Source organism: Corythoichthys intestinalis, chromosome 16 (assembly GCF_030265065.1).
Source record: "Corythoichthys intestinalis isolate RoL2023-P3 chromosome 16, ASM3026506v1, whole genome shotgun sequence".
NCBI classification, from domain to species: Eukaryota; Metazoa; Chordata; class Actinopteri; order Syngnathiformes; family Syngnathidae; genus Corythoichthys; species Corythoichthys intestinalis.
The window spans coordinates 5,763,030-5,783,802 of NC_080410.1; the positions used below are offsets into that span (position 1 = coordinate 5,763,030).

Sequence of the window (20,773 nt, forward strand, 5' to 3'; positions counted from 1 at the left end):
GTGTGAAAAAGCTCGGTCTCCTTCAGAGGTCATGGGTCCTCCAGCAGGTCAGTGACCCAAAAAGACCCTTAAAAAAGCACTAGAAAATGGTTTTAGAGAAATCACTGGTGACTTCTTAAGTGGCCAGCAATGAGTCCAGACCTGAATTCCATAGAACACCTGTGGAGAGATCTGAAAATGACACTTTGGAGAAGGTACCCTTCAAATCTCTGAGACCTGGAGCAGTTGGCCAAAGAAGAATGCTCCGCTGGAATTTTAGACCATCGGAAGTAACTCATTGATGGATACCGGAAGCGGTTGTTTGCAGTTATTTTGTCGAAAAGTTGTGTTACCAAGTATTAGGCTGAGGGTGCCAATAAATTTGTCTGGCCCATTTTTGGAGTTTTGTCTAAAATGATAATAATTTTTTTTCATTCTCTTTTGTGTTTTTTCATTGCAAGCAAAATAAATGAAGCTATTACTACCAAAGCATTTGTAATTGCAATCATTTTCTGGGGGAAACTGAGCATTATCTGACAGAATTGCAGGGGTGCCAATACTTTTGGCCGGCACTGTGTGTCGAGGTACCACTGTTCTTTGTTTGGTGTAGTGCATGAATTCTGTACTGTATTTACCTGGTAACTGACCCACGCGCTTGGAAGTGGCTTGCATATTGCGAAGGGAGAATAATACAGATTCATTAGAAATGTAACTGGTGAAAGCGCATAAATAGCTTTCAATATAGTTCACACGGTCCTCGTCAGAAGACATGAACACTTGCGTGTCCATATCACAGAAAAAGCTGAAATAGGAACCTTGTTGCTCCAAATCTCGAACAGCTGTAGAGGCAAATGGCCAATGTAAATAAATACAAATGATTATGTTTAAGCCATCGGCTACAACTGACAGATTGAATGCACTTACGTTCAACTGTGATGTTAAGGGGTGAGCTGCCTGATTTTAAGGTACGTACTTTGATGCCAATCTCAACTTGGCAGGTGTAAATTTGTCCCTTTTCTTCTCTGCTCACCCAAATGTCCAAGGGAAAGGAGAAATTCTGCGGGCTAATTGTGGTATCAACAATAACGGTCTTGTTTACGATTGTGTCACCTCGTAGCCACGTGATGGTCAAGTTTTCCGGGGCGATCACGTTGATGATGTCACAATTAAGCCTGTAAATGTTTCCCGCTATTATAGGACCAGAATCAGGGTCCACATAGGCTCTCACCTGATCTGGAAACCCTGCAAATTCAACAAGATGTTATTGCCATCACACGTTCCTATTTTAGATCATATCAACGCAATACTCACTGAAAAAACTGATGGGAGGCAGCACAAAACACATCTGCGAGTCTGACACAAGTGTGTGACATTGATGTTTTGTGCTCCACTTCTCCAGAGGCTCACTAATTGCGGTCAGAAAATTCAACCCGTCTTTCCAGTACGCATCCAGATGACTAATGTTTCTGTTGCAGCGTTTGGATGCTGGATCCAAAGACTTCTTCAAGATTTTGGGGTACGAATGTGCTAGAGGGCAAACTGACAAACAGCATGTTAATCAGTATGGTGAAGAGAAGCAACAGATAAATAGCCAATACTACTCGTTCACTAGTTGACAGAAAAAAATAAACTGTTGCCAATCATACAAACGGATAATGGCGTAATTCTCTCTTGTACTTAATCCTGAAAAGATAGAAGTCCTTATAATAGGCCTGAAAAGTGTGAGAGGCTCTTTAGCTGCCCAGATAGTCACTCCGGACAATGTAAGTGTAGCCTCCAGCACCACAGTTAAAAACCTAGGAGTTTTATTCGACCCTGACTTATCGTTTAAAGCTCACATTAAACAAACCTGCAGAACGGCCTTCTTTCACCTGCGCAACATAGCCAAAATTAGAAATATTTTACCTAAAAGCGATGCAGAAAAATTAATTCACGCGTTCGTTACATCGAGATTGGATTACTGTAACTCCCTACTTGCAGCTTGTCCTAAAAGTTCTCTAAAAGGTCTTCAGCTTGTCCAAAACGCAGCAGCAAGACTTTTAACAGGAACCAATAGAAGAGAGCACATCACCCCTGTGCTCCAGGCCCTTCACCGGCTTCCAGTCGAGTTTAGAATTAAATTTAAAATCCTCCTTCTTACATTTAAGACCATTAATGGGTTGGGGCCATCTTATCTCACCGATGCTCTGGTTCCATACCGCCCCAACAGAACACTCCGCTCTCAGAATGCAGGTCTACTGGTAGTTCCCAGGGTTTCTAAAAGTACTGTCAAAGCTAGAGCTTTAAGCCACCAAGCCCCTGTTTTATGGAATCAGCTTCCAGCTAATATTAAAGAAGCCGAGACAGTCTGCACATTTAAGATTAGATTAAAAACGTTCCTATTCAACAAAGCTTATGGTCGGGCTAGTTGAAGTCAGAGTAGACTCAAAGTTTAGTCTAAGCTGCACTAGAAGCTATAATGCTGGGGGAAGTACAGCCACTGAGTTCTATCTCCTTTTTCTCACTCTACCTACCACTTATCTTACTTTATTTCTATTTTCCAATGTTAATATCTAGTTTTCTAGTCTCTTCATCACTACTACTCTGGGGAGGGGCTATTTTTCAGCTGCAGCCTCCTGACTGTCCGGACCCCAAGCTGGATGGACATCCTACCCCCGTCTCATCTGGCTAGATGGACCTCTTCTTGCTCCTTTACTCCACTGCATCTTTACGGACTGTAACTTCGCCTGCTAATTCCCATTAGCGGTCCCGGGGCTTCCTGTCTATCCGTCCTGGGAGTGGATCTCTCCTGACTGTGGTACTCCCCAAGGTTTCTCATTTTCTCCCGAAGACTCTGTAGTTTTTGGAGTTTTTCCTTGCCGACATGGAGGGTCTAAGGATGGGGGATACCCAGGACTTGAATTTATTTATTCATCTTTGTTGCTTCATTTGCTGTTTCCGATTGTGTATCATATTGCCTCTGCAAAGCCCTTTGAGTCAACGTTGTTGTGATCCAGGGCTATCCAAATAAAATTGAATTGAATTGAATTAATTATTAAACTTGTTCACAACTGTTAAGTATATTCGCCTAGTTTATTTAGCCTGTCATGCAGTTTTGTTTTTGTCCGCCCTTTAAATTTTCATCTTAGCCTATTGGACGATAACACTTATTAGACTTAGTCATATTTTCGTCATCTCAAAAATGTGGATTCGTCTAGTTTTTGCTGACAAAAACTCAAGACTAATTTTGTCTTGTTTTAGTCGACATTTAATAAGAATGTTTTCGTATGTAAAATTAAAAAATTAAAAATAGGGCATAGACTTCATAATGATATTGACGGGAAACAATCCTCAGACACTGCGCCACGCCTGAGGGGGGCCGTTGTCCCACACTCCACTTCAGTCAGTCACAGTTATTCTTTCACACATGCAGCGATCAAACGCCGGATATAGGTGGAAAAAGTACAAAAGCTGTACCGTATACAGACAGAAAGGATTGTTTCAGGAGCGATTTGTTCGACGATTCAAGGTAATTATTACATTTTTTGTACCATGCATGCATTTTAAAACGTTGTGGAAAAAAATCAATGGGAGAAATTTACCGCTACGTCATTGGCGTCATTATTCGCAATATTTAGGTAGAATAAATGCTGACTGCCGGTTCTTTGCTCTTTTGACAAAGAATAGAGACTTTTTTACATCCATATTCATAAAGAATTCAGGCATTTAAGCATTTATTCACAAGAATTTCCAACGTAAAAAGCTCTTTGTGTTGATAAGGCGGCGCTACACTGGCTTAAAGTCTAGCAGCACATTCGACATATTTACGTAAAATAAATTCTATCTGCCCGGTTCTTTGCTCTTTTAACAAAGAATCGAGACTGTTTTACGTCCATATCTACCGTAAGTTCCGGACTACAAGCCGCTACTTTTTTCCCTCATTTTGGATCCTGCAGCGTGTGCAATGATGTGTCCAATTCGTGCATTTTTCTGACGGCCGCCAGGGGCGCTCGAGCATGGAATGTGGGAGTGAGAAACGTGGAATATAAGTGTTGAGGAAGACGCTAGTTTGCACTATTGCCGGTGGTTTAACGTTGTACGTTGTGCATGAATAGAGGGGGCGGACCCTTGTCTATGTGCTTGAGTAGAATTGGCAGACCTGCATCATGGAAAACGCTAGAAGAAATTAAATTGGCCGAGTTGTATGGGAAGTTTTGATGACTCGCGGCGAGAGATCGTTTGCAAAAACTCGCCTCATGCGAAGAGCAGCTATTGCACAGGTATGTCGGGGGAGCCTGGAAGCGTGAAGCAGTGTGAAAGGAGTCCGCCATCACCAATAGATTTCGAGGGCCAGTCTGCTGCGTGACGAGGAGGACGGCACGGGCTCAGGAGTGAATTTGCCTCATTATGGGAGACTTTGAAGGCGACAGCGAAGGAGAGACTGAGTAGGTGCGTGGCGAAGTGTATCTGAGCGTCCTCGTATCCGACACTGAGGGTGAAGACTTCCATGGTTTGAGTGCACAGGAGGAGACTTTTATGTTTTTACTAGCCCAGTTAGTGCTGTACCACCGTGCTGATGCTATGTAACTTCCATGCCGCTGCTATATAATAACTGCTGTGTTTGCTGGTGCTGTTTGGAACGAAAAGTTAAGGTGTGTTATTACAATTTTGAAAACTCTACTTTGTCAATATCTCATGTTACTAAGTGGGCACACACGGCTTATAGGCAGGAGAAGCTTATATATGTACAAAATGGTTTTTCCTTTAAAAATGTACTGGGTGTAGTCTGGTACACCAGACTCACCGCTGTTCCAGCTATTGAGTCTGGCCACTATTCAGCGGATAAAATGTCCAGGGCGGAGCAAGCCACATCAAACAGACAGCGGATTAGACCAATCAGCGATGGGTGGACGTAACGTTAGTGAAGCGACGAGGGACTTGCACGCGGAAGTAAACATACGAGGAGAGCGGAGTTTATTCAACATGCCTAGCGCGAGACAGACTGCTGTCAATGACTTGTGTCAATGTGTTTTTGGTAAATTAAAACTGATTTTACGGTGAATTGGAACATATTCTTGGCTCTCCTGTCCGCCATCTATGTTGTTGTGGAGACGACTTCTGATACGGAAGAGTGACGTTGCTCGTTAAGAACACATCACGCAAATAAACAAATCTGATTGGACGGTTGCTTTTTTTCTTGCTCAAGAGGCCGTTAATGGGCTGGGTCCCAGACTATTCTCACTCAATTATATTAATTTAATTAATTATTTTTTTAAATGAATCATGTTAAAATATTTGACGCAATTAACGCACATGCTCGCTCAAACAGATTGAAATGACAGCACAGTGCAATGTCCATTTGTTACTTGTGTTTTTTTGAGTTTTGTCGCCCTCTGCTGGCGCTTGGGTGCTACTGATTTTATGGGCTTCAGCACCCATGAGCATTGTGTAATTATTGACATCAACAATGGCGGGCTACAAGTTTATTTTTTGATTGAAAATTTTACAAATTTTATTAAAACGAAAACATTTAGAGGGATTTTCATATAAGATTTCTATAACTTGTACTAACATTTATCTTTTAAGAACTACAAGTCTTTCTATCCATGGATCGCTTTAACATAATGTTAATGATGTTAATGCCATCTTGTTGATTTATTGTTATAATAAACCAATACAGTACTTATGTACCGTATGTTAAATGTATATGTCCATCTTGTGTCTTATCTTTCCATTCCAACAATTTACAGAAAAATATGGTATATTTTATAGATGGTTTGAATTGCGATTAATTAGGATTAATTAATTTTTAAACTGTAATTAACTGGATTAAAAATTGAAATTGTTTGACAGCCCTAACTATAATATATAAATAGATTATAGATTCTTGGTTAAAAGCAAAAGAAACCGTGCAGGTAGTATTTATTTTGCGTAAATAATGGCGAATGTGCGGCTCGTGTTTAAGTTCACTGTGGTGCTGCCTTACTACAGCAGAGCTTTTTACGTTGAAATTCTTGTGAATAAATGCTTAAATCCCTGAATTCTTTATAGATATGGACGTAAAATAGTCTCGATTCTTGGTTATAAGCAAAACAAAAAAACAAAAAAAACGGGCAGTTTGAATTTACTTAAATCTGTCGAAGAATGATGCTAGTCTGTTAGCTCTTTGTTATGATAAGGGGGCTGCTACAATGGTTTTTTCCGTTCAAACTTTTTGTGAATAAATGCTTAAATCACTGAATTCTTTAAAGATATGGACGTAAATCTGTCTCAATTCTTAGAGCAAAAAAACGGGCAGTTACGCATCTATTTTAAGTTTATAAGTCGAAGAATGACGCCAATGCCGTAACGGTTCCCATTTTCCCATTGATTTTTTTCACGTTTCAAAATGGATGCATGGTGCGAATAATAAAATATTTACCTTGAATCCTCGAACAAATCACTCCTTAGACAATCGTTCCTGTTTGTATGTGGTAAAGCTTTCGTGGTTCTTCAAAAATCCAAGCTTAAATCCGGCTGGGAAAGAGCGTGTGCCGTCTTCGGCTGACTATTACTAAATGAAGCTCGGCGGCTCGGCGGCTCGGCAGCTCGGCGCCCTATGGTAATGCATGACCCAAAAAATGACGAAGTGTCAGGTCAATAGGTTATGAAGACTATGGTACCTCGGAGTCACGGTTTGGTGTGGGTTCAGTACGACAGGAAAACCAAAAAGGCTTTTTTTCTCACAGGATTTGAAAGTTAAAGTTTGTATACCATTACATTCTTACAGTGTATCACAAAAGTGAGTACGCCACTGGCATTTCTGCACATATATGAGTATATCTTTCTATGGGACAACACTGACAAAATAACACTTTGACACAATTAAAATTAGTCTGTGTGCAGCTTAGATAATAGAGCTAATTTATTTTCACCTCAAAATAACTCAAAATATACCCATAAATATCTAAACCCCTGGCAATAAAAGTGAGTACACCCTTTAGAAACTACATCCCTAAATGTCCAAATTGAGTACTGCTTGTCATTTCCCCTCCAAAACGTCATTTGACTCGTGACAGGAGTGCTGTCAGCATTGCTGCAGAGACTGAATAGGTGGGGGGTCAGCCTGTTAGTCCTCAGACCATACGCCACACTCTACATCAAATTGGTGTACATGGCTGTCACCCCAGGAGGAAGCCTCTTCTGAAGACGGTACACAAGAAAGCCAGCAAACAGTTTGCTGAAGACAGGTCAACAAAGCACATAGATTACTGGAACCATGTCCTATGGTCTGATGAAACGAAGATTAATTTGTTTGGTTCCGATGGTCTCAACCATGTGTGGCAGCGACCAGGTGAGGAGTACAAAGATAAGTGTGTCATGCCTACAGTCAACCATGGTGGTGGGAATGTCATGGTCTGGGGCTGCATGAGTGCTGCAGGTGTTGTAGAGTTACATTACATTGAGGGAAACATAAACACCAACATATACTGTGAAATACTGCAGCAGAGCATGATCCCCTCCCTCCAGAAACTGGGTCGCAGGGCAGTGTTCCAGAATGACAATGACCCCAAACAAACCTCCAATATTACCACTGTTTTACTGAAGAGGCTGAGGGTAAAGGTGATGGACTGGCCAAGCATGTCTCTAGACTTGAACCCAATAGAACATATTTGGGGATCCTCAAGCGGAAGGTGGAGGTGCGCAAAGTCTCAAATATCCGGCAGCTCCGCAACGTCGTCATGGAGGAATGGAAGAGCATTCCAGTGGCAACCTGTAAAGCTCTGGTCAACTCCATGCCCAGGAGAGTAAAGGCAGTTCTGGATAACAGTGGTGGCCACACAAAATGTTGACAGTTGACATGTTGCACGTATGTTAATATTGACAAATTTCACTAAGGGGTGTACCTTCTTTTGTTGCCAGGGGTTTAGATCCTAATGGCTATATTTTGAGTAATTTTGAGGGGAAAATAAATTAACTCTTTTATATAAGCTGCACACAGACTACTTTTAATTGTGTCAAAGTGTCATTTTGTCAGTGTTGTCCCATGAAAAGATATACTTAAATATCTGCAGAAATGCGAGGGGTGTACTCACTTTTGTGATACACTGTCTATAGGTGAAATTTTAAAAATATATATATAAAAAGGGTGACCTATGCTTTTTTTTTTTTTTTTTATGAATAAGACAGTCGGTTCAATCAGTTAATATAAACATATTTGATGTGAAATGTTATTTTTGTTGTTGGACACTAAATTTGAAGTCCTACTCCTCCGTCATTTGAGAGCCAATCGTCTTGAAACTTGTTAGCCATTAAGCACGGGCTATTATCAATCAATTTTCACAGTCCAATGTTTTATTTTTATGGTGTATATCAGGGCTGATTAATTAATTGCTGAAATATAGTTAGAAATTGGCCAGTAGAGGAACTCTTTCTGTAGGTTAGGAATTTGCCACTCAAGGGCAGTGCAGAATTATTGTTGCCTGGAGGTTATGAGTTGCTTGTAGGAGACAGCTTAGTCGGGAGAGGGCAGCCTTCAACCTGTAATAGCACACACATGCTCAGGTAAGGCCAGTTTCAGTACCATTTACAATGACATACGTCCAATCATGTGGCTCATTAATGAGTTTGTTACTAATAGTATTCAAATGAATTAGGAGGCTGACATGACGGAAAATGAACATTCATTCAGCCAATGAGCTCAAAAATAAAATTTGTTTCTCTTCTGGCCAAGACGCACCCTCCCACCAACAAGTTCACTCGCTGCAGGTATTGTCACTTCAAATGGATTTGACATCTATTGCAGCCAATGAGTTAAAAATAATAATAAAAATTTGTTCATCGCCTGGGCGAGATGAACTTTCCCACCCTTCAGTTTATCAATTGTAGACGTCCAATCAAATTGAAATGGGAAGATTTGCTTTCCCTGCCAACCTTACAACTTCAAATGGATTGGACATTTAGCGCCGCTAATGGCTTTTTGTAATTCGCTGCCAGCTTGCAATTTAGGTGCATTGCAGAAAACCAATATTTTGTTCCATGTAGAGAAGAAATTGCATATTCACCTGGTAATCGTGCCACTTGTGCAGGCGTGGCTTCAATAGCAAAAAGCGCCCACTCAACCATTTTTTCAGAGCCCTCACGACCAGCAAAGCAGAAGTGGGATGCTTTGAGCTTTCCTACACTTTCCTTCCAGCCAACGGGTTGAATACGAACATTTCTTATATTACAGGAGAGCCACAAATTGTAATTCTGGTGTTCCAAATCTGTAAAAGCTGGAGAAGCAAAAGTAAACTTTAATCCAATATATGTACTACTGAAACAGTCATGTCATGATATGCTGAAACATCTGAAAACTCACATGGCCCAGCAACAGTTAAGTCGTCGTATGTGTCAAATATAGAGTGCAAATTTAGTTGGTAACTACACGTAATGTTACACCCAGTCAGCTCTTCGCCAACTGTAATACTATTAGACAGGTTCATCGGTGTCTTGGTTTGGTCGTCAGTGATGTCACCGGATTTAAAAAACAAATTGTCCACGAACCAAGTGACCGTGACTTCCTTAGCAGGAGCCACATCGATGATGTCGCATTGTATTTTCTTTTGGCCGTTCTTAAAGAGGCTTTGATGCAGACGAACCTCCTTCGCATACTCTGTTGGGACAAAATGAAGTGAATTATGTTCTCTCGTTCAACAGTGTCGTAGACATTCTATGTACAACCCCTAGCAAAAAGTATTGAATCACCAGTCTCGGACGAGCACTCACTCAGACATTTTATAATGTAGAACAAACTCAGATAAACAGCTTGGAAAAAAATAATGATCTTGGCCTTTTGGCTAAGATCAAGTGTAGTGAATTAGTTCAAAGTGCAACTCTTTAGCATGCAATAACACTAAAAGAAATTAGGAAAAAAACATTGTGGTGGTCAGTAAATGTTACTTTTATAGAGCAAGTGCAGGGAAATATATATGGAATCACTCCATTCTGAGGAAAAAAATAAGGAATCATGAGAAACAAACAAAGAGGTAACAATCAAAACTAGGGCTGTCAAACGATTAAAATTTTTAATCGAGTGAATTACAGCTTAAAAATTAATTAATCGTAATTAATCGCAATTAATCGCAATTCAAACCATCTCTAAAATATGCCATATTTTTCTGTAAATTATTGTTGGAATGGAAAGATAAGACACACGACGGATATATACATACAACATACTGTACATACTGTAAGTACTGTATTTGTTTATTGTAACAATAAATCCACAAATGGCATTATTAACATTCTTTCTGTTAAAGTGATCTACGGATAGAAAGACTTGTAGTTCTTACAAGATAATTGTTATAGTTACAAGTTATAGTAATATTATATTAAAACTAGGGCTGTCAAAATTATCGCGTTAACGGGCGTTAATTAATTTTTTAAATTAATCACGTTAAAATATTTGACGCAATTAACGCAGATGTCACGCTCAGACAGATTTAAATGACAGTACACAAAAACGCTCACTTGTTGTTATGGAGTTCTGCCACCCTCTGCTGGCGCTTGGGTGAATGACCATCTCGCATATTGCCTCAAAAAGATTACAATGAGGCCGTTTATGGACATTAAGAGTGAAGAGAATGCAACCGGCCGCTTGGGGGCAGCGCCGTTCCATACTCATGTTATTTCTTCTGAACGTGGGAGAATTAGTAGTTGTGAGACGTTTATGCTGTGTTCACAATGCAATGCAAATTGCTATTTGTGCTCCACACATATTTCGGTAAGTTTTCTTTCTTTTAGTGGCAATTATGTGTCTCTTGTTGTATTTTGGGTAAGATATGCACAGATATATGTTATACAGTAGAGGCGAATGGACACAGGCGTTCTTTGGACCGCGCCGTTTATTGGAAACTCCTTCACAACAAACATACAGTGGGAAGAACAAGTATTCGATACACTGCCAGTGGGTTTTCCCATTGGCAGTGTATCAAATACTTGTTCTCCCCACTGTAAGTATCGTTTAGTGAAAGCACAACAAAAATAATATTCCTATCTCTCCCAAAAAAAATAATGTTCCCAAAAAGAAAAGCACTTCAGTCTATGGTAATGAGGCCCTATTCTGACACACAGTTAAACAACAATGCAAAATGAACTGGCATTCCATACCAAAATAGCTATGCAAAATACACATAAAACTTAGACTTTGGTCACTCTATTTTTATTATTGTTATTTTTCTTATTATTATTATATTAACTCTACTTTTGATTGAAAATTTTACAAATTTTATTAAAACAAAAACATGAAGAGGGGTTTTAATATAAAATTACTATAACTTGTAACTATAACATTTATCGTTTAAGAACTACAAGTCTTTCTATCCTTGGATAACTTTAACAGAAAGAATGTTAATGCCATTTGTGGATTTATTGTTACAATAAACAAATACAGTACTTATGTACAGTATGTTGATTGTATATATCCGTCGTGTGTCTTATCTTTCCATTCCAACAATAATTTACATAAAAATATGGCATATTTTAGAGATGGTTTGAATTGCGATTAATTGCGATTAATTACGATTAATTAATTTTTTAGCTGTAATTAACTCGATTAAAAATTTTAATCGTTTGACAGCCCTAATTAAAACCCCTCTTCATGTTTTCGTTTTAATATGATTTGTAAAATTTTCAATCAAAAGTGGAGTTAATATAATAATAAGAAGAATAAAAATAACAATAATAAAAATAGAGTGACCAAAGTCTAAGTTTTATGTGTATTTTGCATAGCTATTTTGATATGGAATGCCAGTTCATTTTGCATTGTTGTCTAACTGTGTGTCAGAATAGGGCCTCATTACGATAGACTGAAGTGCTTTTCTTTTTGTGAACATTATTTTTTTTTTTGGAGAGATTGGAATATTATTTTTGTTGTGCTTTCACTAAACGATACTTATGTTTGTTGTGAAGGAGAAACTTATGCCAATAAACGGCGCGGTCCAAAGAACGCCAGTGTCCACTCGCCTTTACTGTATAACATGTATCTGTACATATCTTACCCAAAATACAACAAGAGACACATAATTGCCACTAAAAGAAAGAAACTTACCGAAATATGTGTGGCGCACAAATAGCAATTTGCATTGCATTGTGAATACAGCATAAACGTCTCACAACTACTAATTCTCCCACGTTTAGAAGAAATAACATGAGTATGGAACGGCGCTGCCCCCAAGCGGCCGGTGGCATTCTCTTCACTCTTAATGTCCAAAAACGGCCTCATTGTAATCTGAGGCAATGTGTGAGCGGGTCATTTAGTGCATGCGTTAATTGCATCAAATATTTTAACGTGATTAATTTAAAAAATTAATTTACGCCCGTTAACGCGACAATTTTGACAGCCCTAATCAAAACACATCTCTTGTATTTAGTAGCACCACCTCTGGCTTTTATGACAGCATGCAGTCTCTGAGGCATGGACTTGATGAGTATTCTTCATCAATTTGGTGCCAACTCTCTTCGATTGCAGTTACCAGATCATCCTTGTAGGTTGGAGCCTTGCTGTGGGCCATTTTTTTCTATTTCCACCACAGGTTTTCAATAGGGTTTAGATATGGGCTATGTGCTGGCCATGACATTGACTGGATGAGTCTTTCTCCAAGGAATGCTTTAACTGTTTTAGCTCTGTGGCATCATGCATTGTCATCTTGGAAAATGACAAATATATTTTCAATTAAAGGGATAAGAAAGCTGTCTAAAATTTCAATGTAAACGTGTGCATTTATTGAAGATTTAACCACAGCTATCTCCCCAGTGCCTTTGCTTGACATGCAGCCCCATATCATCAAGGAGTGAAGGAATTTTGATGTTTTCTTGAGGCAGTCATATTTGTAAATCTCACTGGAAAAGCACCAAACCAAAGTTCCAGCATCATCACCTTGTCCAATGCAGATTCTTGACTCTTGACACCTTGTCCAATACAGATTCTTGACACCTTGTCCAATGCAGATTCTTGACTCTTGACAAGGTGATGATGCTGGAACTTTGGTTTGGTGCTGTTCCAGTGAGATTTACAAATATGACTGCTTTAAGAAAACATCAAAATTCCCTCAGTCCTTGATGATATGTGGCTGCATGTCAGGCAAAGGCACTGGAGAGATGGCTGTGGTTAAATCTTCAATAAATGCACAAGTTTACATTGAAATTTTAGACAGCTTTCTCATCCCTTCAATTGAAAATATGTTTGTCATTTTCCAAGATGACAATGCATCATGCCACAGAGCTAAAACTGTTAAAGCATTCCTTGGAGAAATACTCATCCATTCAATGTCATGGCCCGCAAATAGCCCTGAAAAAAAAAATAATGGTTCCGACCTGCAAGGATGATCTGACTGCAATCAAAGAGAGTTGGCACCAAACTGATGAAGAATACTCATCAAGTCCATGGCACAGTCCATGGCAAGCTGTCACAAAAGCTAGAGGTGGTGCTACTAAATACTAGAGATGTGTTTTGATTGTCATTTCTTTGTTTGTTTCTCATGATTCCATATTTTTTTCCTCAGAATGGAGTGATTACATATATATTTCCCTGCACTTGCTCTATAAAAGTAACATTTACTGACCACCACAATGTTTTTTATTCATTTCTTTCAGTCTTTCTGAATGCAAAAGAGTTGCACTTTTGAACTAATTAATTATTTTTTCAAGCTTTTTATCTGAGTTTGTTCTACATGATAAAACGTCTGAGTGAGTGCTCGACCGAGACTGGTGATTCCATACTTTTTGCTAGGGGTCCTAATAGCAGCTCAACTCACTGTACACAGTTAACTCAAGACTTCTATCGCATTCGTATGACGCATCATGCTGTTTCAGCTTGATTTTGCAGTGGATTTGAATGTCCCAGTCTGAAACTTGAAACATCAATGTTGAATTATTTCGCCAGTCCCTCTTCAAAATGTTTCCATTTGCATCAAGAAAGTATATTCCATCATGGTCCTCAACACTGCTGGCACATGAAACAGTGACATTTTCTCCATAATGTACTTCCGAAGGGGACACAGTCATGTTGAGAGGGTTATGTCCAACTGGACATTCACTTTCAGCATCTGGTGACAAATAGAAATTAATTAATTTAATTACAGTGTAAAATATGGCTGGATGCATTTCGCGCAAGTGTAATGACACCAAACTGTCACTACTTTTTTTTTTTTTTTTTAAACATTTTTTTTTTACTCAGAAACAACGTCATCGATATGAACTGTTGTTATTATACTGTACTACGAACTATTACATGTCCATATTAGGCCCAAGCAAATGCACAAAAGATTGAATTCGGACTAGAAAAACCCAAAGAAACATCACCCATCCAAAAAAACACATTCCTATAACCCATAAAAAAACTAAGGCTGTCAAAATTATCGCGTTAACTGGTGGTAATTAATTTTTTTTAATTAATAACGTTAAAATATTTGACGCAATTAACGCACATGCCCCGCTCAAACAGATTAAAATGACAGCATAGTGTAATGTCTGCTTGTTACTTGTTGCTTGTTACTTGTTGTCATCAACAATGGTGAGCTACTAGTTTATTTTTGGATTGAAATTTTTACAAATCTTAATAAAACGAAAACATTAAGAGGGGTTTTAATACAAAATTTCTATAACTTGTAGTAACATTTATCTTTTAAGAACTACAAGTCTTTCTATCCATGGATCGCTTTAAGAGAATGTTAATAATGTTAATGCCATCTTGTTGATTTATTGTTATAATAAACAAATACAGTACTTATGTACCGTATGGCATATTTTATAGATGGTTTGAATTGCGATTAATTACGATTAATGAATTTTTGAGCTGTAATTAAATCGATTAAAAATTTTAATCGTTTGACAGCCCTAAAAACAACTGATTTTCATTAAAAACTGTATGTTTTCAACGATCTGCAAAATAAAAGCAGAAACCCCAGCCTCCATCTCCTAATTTTTATTTCCCCTCATTACCTCACATCTAAATGCAAAATCTAAATTTTAACTACTAAACAACATAGGATGTACATTAAAATTGAAGTTACAGTGCATACGACAGGATTAAAAAAAAGTCTTGAATAGCATTATTATGTGAGTTAGAATCATATTTTGTGACGATTCGACTGCATACAACAATTTGGCAAAGCGCAGAGGACGAGAAATTAGTCTTTTTATCTGCCGTTTAGCCACGCCTACCATTATAGGGCTCTAGCGTCCCCAACAGGAGGATGACGTCGGCAGGGTCATGGTTTCATCTGGTGTACAATTCAGCCCATTGAGGGGGAATGATTGAGCGACGAAGAGATCCGCAAAATGTCATTGTTTCAATCTCTCTACTGCAATATTTTTACAGGATATTATTTTTACCGAAGTATTTTTTTTCCCCAATTGCTAAATAAATCATAAGTCATGACAAATAACAGTCTTGTGCTAAATAGAATATGAAATATTAAAAATGCATTTATACAGTATGACATGCCAAAATTACTCCATAATGGTCAAAGCTGTCCATCTCTGCACCTCCCAAACTATATTCTATGCCACCGAAGTTAGTCCGGCTTTTGTCATTTCCTTGCCCCGGCTTCGGAGAGTGTAATAAAACCAGAAGGCATGACACCTAGCCGACATGTGAACCCAAACCGAGTGATGTTTCAAAGTCTTTTTCTCAGCTTTTGAAGCAAAAAATCACACAAAACTACCCAAGATCATGTCACATGGTAGCGGGGTTTTCGATTGTCTTCGATCAGCAACCTGCCCGGCGGTGAGCAAGTTACAGCTCGTCGGACTCGTTCCCCTGCTGCGGGCAGGAGAGCCGGGGAAGCAGCTGGACAAACCGACCGATGTCGGAGGAGTGCGTAGCTGCCACATGGTCAACACGAAAATGGCGTAAAATAATCCTTTTCTACACGGCGAAGATGTAAACAGTGAGACAGAGAGCGGCGTCCAGTTGTTATGCAGCTAACATGGCAGGATGTGTCTGAGGAGAACTTTTCTACATGTCCGTCCATATCAAATATAAGTAAATAGTCCTTTATTTAAAGAAAGTTTGTAGTGTTTACTTTGTAATCGCTGTATTTGCGGCCATTTTTAACACAAAGTTGCAACTTCTGATGGAGTTCAAAATGTGACAGAACACCGGGCACACGAAGAGGGCAATAAGCCGAGCATAGTGCTCTCCCGGCGGTCAGTAGCATTCTCGGTGGACAATCAGCCACAAAATGCAAGCCACCTCCGTATTAGAACGTGTGCCATGATTCCAGTATTTGACATAATCTAAAACACGATGTTTGCTCACTTCCTCGTAAGTACAATGGTCCCGCAGTAGTAGGGCTTGTTTTAGCCAATATCCGCGGTGAATGGGAACCTTTTGAAACCCAAAAAGGCTCACACACCATTCGCTGGTGCAGCAACAATTTTCTGCAGCCGTTTGGCTGGCGTGATGTGAAAAATAAACGAATTAATCCGCAAAATCAGCTTAATCCGCAGTCCATCTGCATGCTATAAAGCAATGGTGTATTGTGAGATGCTGACCTGGGTGACGTCACATTTGCATTCGTCCTAAACCCAGAGACTGGAGCCGAAAGTTACTCATTTTCATGGCGTGAGATTCAAAAATTGAATATTTAAAACGATCGCTTCCACACACATCTAAGCGGTCCATTTCATTCAGGAGCATAAAACACCCCGTGAAATATGAAATAAACATGCTTTTTGGTGTCATACGCACTTTTTAATTTATATGTATACTTTTTCTTTTTTAAATAACAAAGATATAAGTATCATACATTCACAAAAATAAGTACAAATGACTTATATTATGCATAGTGAAATGGAATATATTTTGAAGATTATGCAAACATTGACTTTTTTAAACTATAGGGAAATGAATAACTGGCCTAACATAAATGAACAAAAATAGGTCAAAGGTGCACACTGACGGGTAAGTTTTCTGAACCTCCCCATCAGAGCAAATAAAATAAATTAAATGTGCCTCTTCAACTCTTTCCTTGCTCTTAAAGATTTGATCCATTTTCTGTTGCATTGCCCTTTGTTTTTCGCATCAATTTAACAAGGTTGTTCTTTTTTTTTCTTTTTAAAAATGGGCATTTGAACCAGTCAGAGCTAACTATCTCTGCTGACCACATGTCTATATGTCAGCCAAATGAACGGACAACTGAGTCCAGGGCAGTTTGCTTTGCTCCGTGCATGTGCACGTTAACATAACTCGTCATCGTCAGACTCAGATAATTGCAGCAGCTGGGGAAACCTCCATGCCGTCCGTGGAATAAATAAATAATGAATATTGGTGGATAGGGATTAAGCTACACAGCACTTTATTATGTTTGTTGTTTAGAGCTGAAACGAACACTCGAGCAACTCGAGTAACTCGAGTTTAAAAACTGATCCGAGTAATTTTATTCACCTCGAGTAATCGTTTAATTTTGACAACTCTAAGCATCACGTTTCACCCGGAATACTTACAATGCTGGACAACGTGCTGATGTCACGTGCGTAGAGGAAGAAGCAATAAAAAAAAATTTTTTTAAACTTACTGCAGCCGACAGCCGCTACAAACGACGCCGACGTTGCTAAAAACTAGTCCGCATGATGCTACGGTGGAAGCAGGTAGCGTCTGATGCGTCTCATAGAGCTCATATGTATGTTGAACTAGATGCCAAATGACAGAGTCAGCGGCGTTAGTAAACAGCCGCCATCTTAAAACAGAAGACTTCTAAGCGCTATTAAATAAGATTAACGTTACTGTCACTCGCTCACGTAACGTTAGGCCTGCGGAGGGCTAGGTTTCTATTAATTATGACCACTGTCGATGCGTGGCCAACGTGTCTTACATACAGGCTTTATTTAATCTGTGAAAACAGAGCTGTAGAGTGATGAAGGTGTAAAATTAAAACTTAATAATGCTAACTGTCAACTTTAGCTCAGTAGTCATCGCTGGACAAAACACCAAGTAGAATTGGTCCCTATTGTGCTCCTCTATCTCGGCTTGGCTTCGCGAACGAAGATTTCATGAAGGAGGTTTCCCACGTCGACTGCAGGCACGCTCGTGGCTGACAAGGCCAATGCGAGATAGGCAGGTGCGGCCGCAGCGGCTGCAGTCAAAGGACACGTCAGGAACGACTGCTGAGGCTTCTCGAGTTTTCCTCCTGCTGCGTTTATCTCTCAGGTTGTTTTTGCGGGAATCCTCGAAGGAGGAGGCAGCCTGGTGGACGATGTGGCACCAGGAGTCGCGGTCAGCAGCCAGATTAGACCACTGGCTATGGTATGGTAATGTGCTCCAATACAGCAGGTATCATACATTTATTTTGAACACTGCAAAAATTCAAAATCCTACCAGAACTTACAATTTAGACTAACTTAAAACTTAACTAGAACTTAAAAATAGCTTGACACAAATAGAAATTCAATTGAAACACGTGGGAAAAACACCTAACTTTTAAGTGATTTGTGTTCTCAAGCGTAATGGCATTTTTAGGTAAGAAATATTTATATTTATATTTATATATATATATATATATATATATATATATATATATATATATATATATATATATATATATATATATATATATATATATATATATATATATATTTTTTTTTTTTTCTATATAAGATCTAAAAGTTTTTTGAGTGAAAGCAGTGAATTAGTCTTTTTTTTTTTATTCTAGTTACATCTGAGATGCAATTGTTGGCAGTTTTCAACAATGTACATCGAAAATAAAGACACTGATTGACTGAAAATGGTTCAATATTAAGATGAAATGTCTTGTTTTCTCATGTATATTCATAATTGCTCTTCACCTAAAAATATGTTTTATCCAATTACTCGATTAATCGATAGAATTTTCAGTCAATAACTCGATTACTAAAATATTCGATAGCTGCAGCCCTATTGTTGTTAACACTTGTGTATCTAATTCTAATGTTGGTAGATTGTTTTCTTCTTGGAGATGGGATGCGTGTGTGGCAGTTTTATCTACATAACGTTTTGACAGTTGCCGTCATATTTTCCGGATCAAAGCACCGTATAGCAGAACTGCGTTCCGGCCCTGAATCTTATACCGGAACTGCGTTCCGGGCAGTTCAGGCCCACTTCCACCCCTACTGATTGGTATACTAGAGTCACGTAATTATTGTTGTGATGTCTCATTGGCGAAAACTGGTAGAGCCTTTGTCAGCATCTCGGGCAAAAATAAAGTTAAATCTAACATGTAGAATAAAGAGAAAAAAAGTAACAGCTCTTGTGTTGCCTAAAGTAGCATTCCTTTGTCACAAATCTACTTAAATATTCTTAGAAGTACAGTACATTTTTCTGAAAAAGTTACTGGCGTAAATGCAAAGGAATAATGTAACGCGTTACTAACCACACCTGCCTGTAAGACCCGCCAAATTAACGTCCAATTCATTTAAACTGGAATGACTGGCTGTGAATGCTCATCTTTCACTGCCATTCAGTGTCATTTATTCGCCCCTCCCAGTTAAACTCAATTGGACGTTCTTCTTTAATGATAGAGCTAAAAAAGAAAATGCATAAAATATCCTCCATTACCAATAGGAAACCTGACATTTCTGATGAGCTGTGGTAGTGCAAAAAGAAAACTCAAACGTGGTACTTTTGCAATCAAATGTATCCGTATTCAACCTTTTACTACTGGTATTTCAATACTTTAGACAACCCTACTAAAGTCACAGTTCTCACCTTGTAACACAGCCCAAAAGATGAAAAGCATGAATATCCCAAGCGCCATGCTTCCAGGGGGAATCCAAAAAAATCAATAAATTAGTTCCACGATATTTTAGAGCACGTTTGTTGTTAGTAATACTAACTTCACCTCGATATTATCCAGCTCACAGGAGTTTTTGCTTATATACATTACTGCAGTTGCACAAGCCCATGCGTAGGGAGTCAAGGCCTCTTAATCATGAAACCTAAAAACAGATAGACATGAAGCAATGTTCCATGATTCACTGGCACTTTTCAAAACAAAGCACGATTTTTGGGCATTTCAAGCGATTTTAACAGGAAACATGAACTATTCTGTAAAGATACAAGGCTGGGTCAGAGGCAACCGTATGCAAACGCTTCCCCTTCTGCGACTGTGATGCAACACACTATAAGGGTTTGACCATCATGAGGAAATGCTTGAGTGAATAGGGGCCCCTGTGAAATTCCGCCCAGTAAACGCCCTCCTGGTACCGATGACGCTGCAGTACTAGCTTAACAGCAGTTGGTTCAGTACCAGTCGTTCACGAATTCAAGTGAGAATTCTGCAAATTAAGTCAGAATTCTGACTGTAAAGTGAGGCTTCTGAAAATGAAGTCAGAATTCTGACGTTATTCTCAAAATTTTAGCCCCCATTTCCCCCCCCCCCTTCTTCTTCCTTTGTAGCCCTAAACCTCTTCCGTTCAATTGTAACATAGTGTGAGTTCATAAATAAAACATAATAAACAAACACAATGGGAGCATATCAAACTCCCACATTAAAACTGTTCAGAAAATAAGGACACTCAAGAATCCTATTCTCCGTGCCTATGCAGCTATACAAGAGAGGCTTGGAAAAAAAAAAAAAAAATCTCACTCATTTTAGCGCTTTTTCTTCCATTTGCACATACGCGGACACCTGACAATCATTCCATCTAAAAAAAAAAAAAAAAACATTTATTTTGTACTTTGACTTGATGAGTGTAGTATCACTGATCTTTCCTTTCTCCATGACAAGGGGATAGAATTTGCGTTTCTTAAAATTCCGCTGCACTGTTGTTAGCTAGCTAACCTGCACGATGCGTTTGGCCAAAGAACATACAGTGG

General features: G+C 38.9%; 1 protein-coding gene across 2 annotated transcripts in view; it reads right to left on the reverse strand.

Moving 5' to 3' along the window:
• The window catches only part of icam5 (intercellular adhesion molecule 5), a 33,272-nt gene extending 13,481 nt beyond the window's left edge, over positions 1-19,791 (reverse strand). Inside the window, exons 1-7 of one of the 2 annotated variants that reach the window (XM_057817678.1) lie at positions 19,664-19,791; positions 13,734-14,024; positions 9,299-9,592; positions 9,003-9,212; positions 1,291-1,518; positions 904-1,221; positions 615-818 (exon numbers count right to left, since the gene is read on the reverse strand). In XM_057817678.1, coding sequence (XP_057673661.1) covers positions 615-818; positions 904-1,221; positions 1,291-1,518; positions 9,003-9,212; positions 9,299-9,592; positions 13,734-14,024; positions 19,664-19,712 — 1,594 coding nt within the window. In that variant the 5' untranslated portion in view covers positions 19,713-19,791. The remainder of the gene's footprint in view (positions 1-614; positions 819-903; positions 1,222-1,290; positions 1,519-9,002; positions 9,213-9,298; positions 9,593-13,733; positions 14,025-19,663) is intronic. The other variant, XM_057817679.1, reaches the window with a different exon arrangement.
• Between the last annotated feature and the right edge of the window lie 982 nt (positions 19,792-20,773).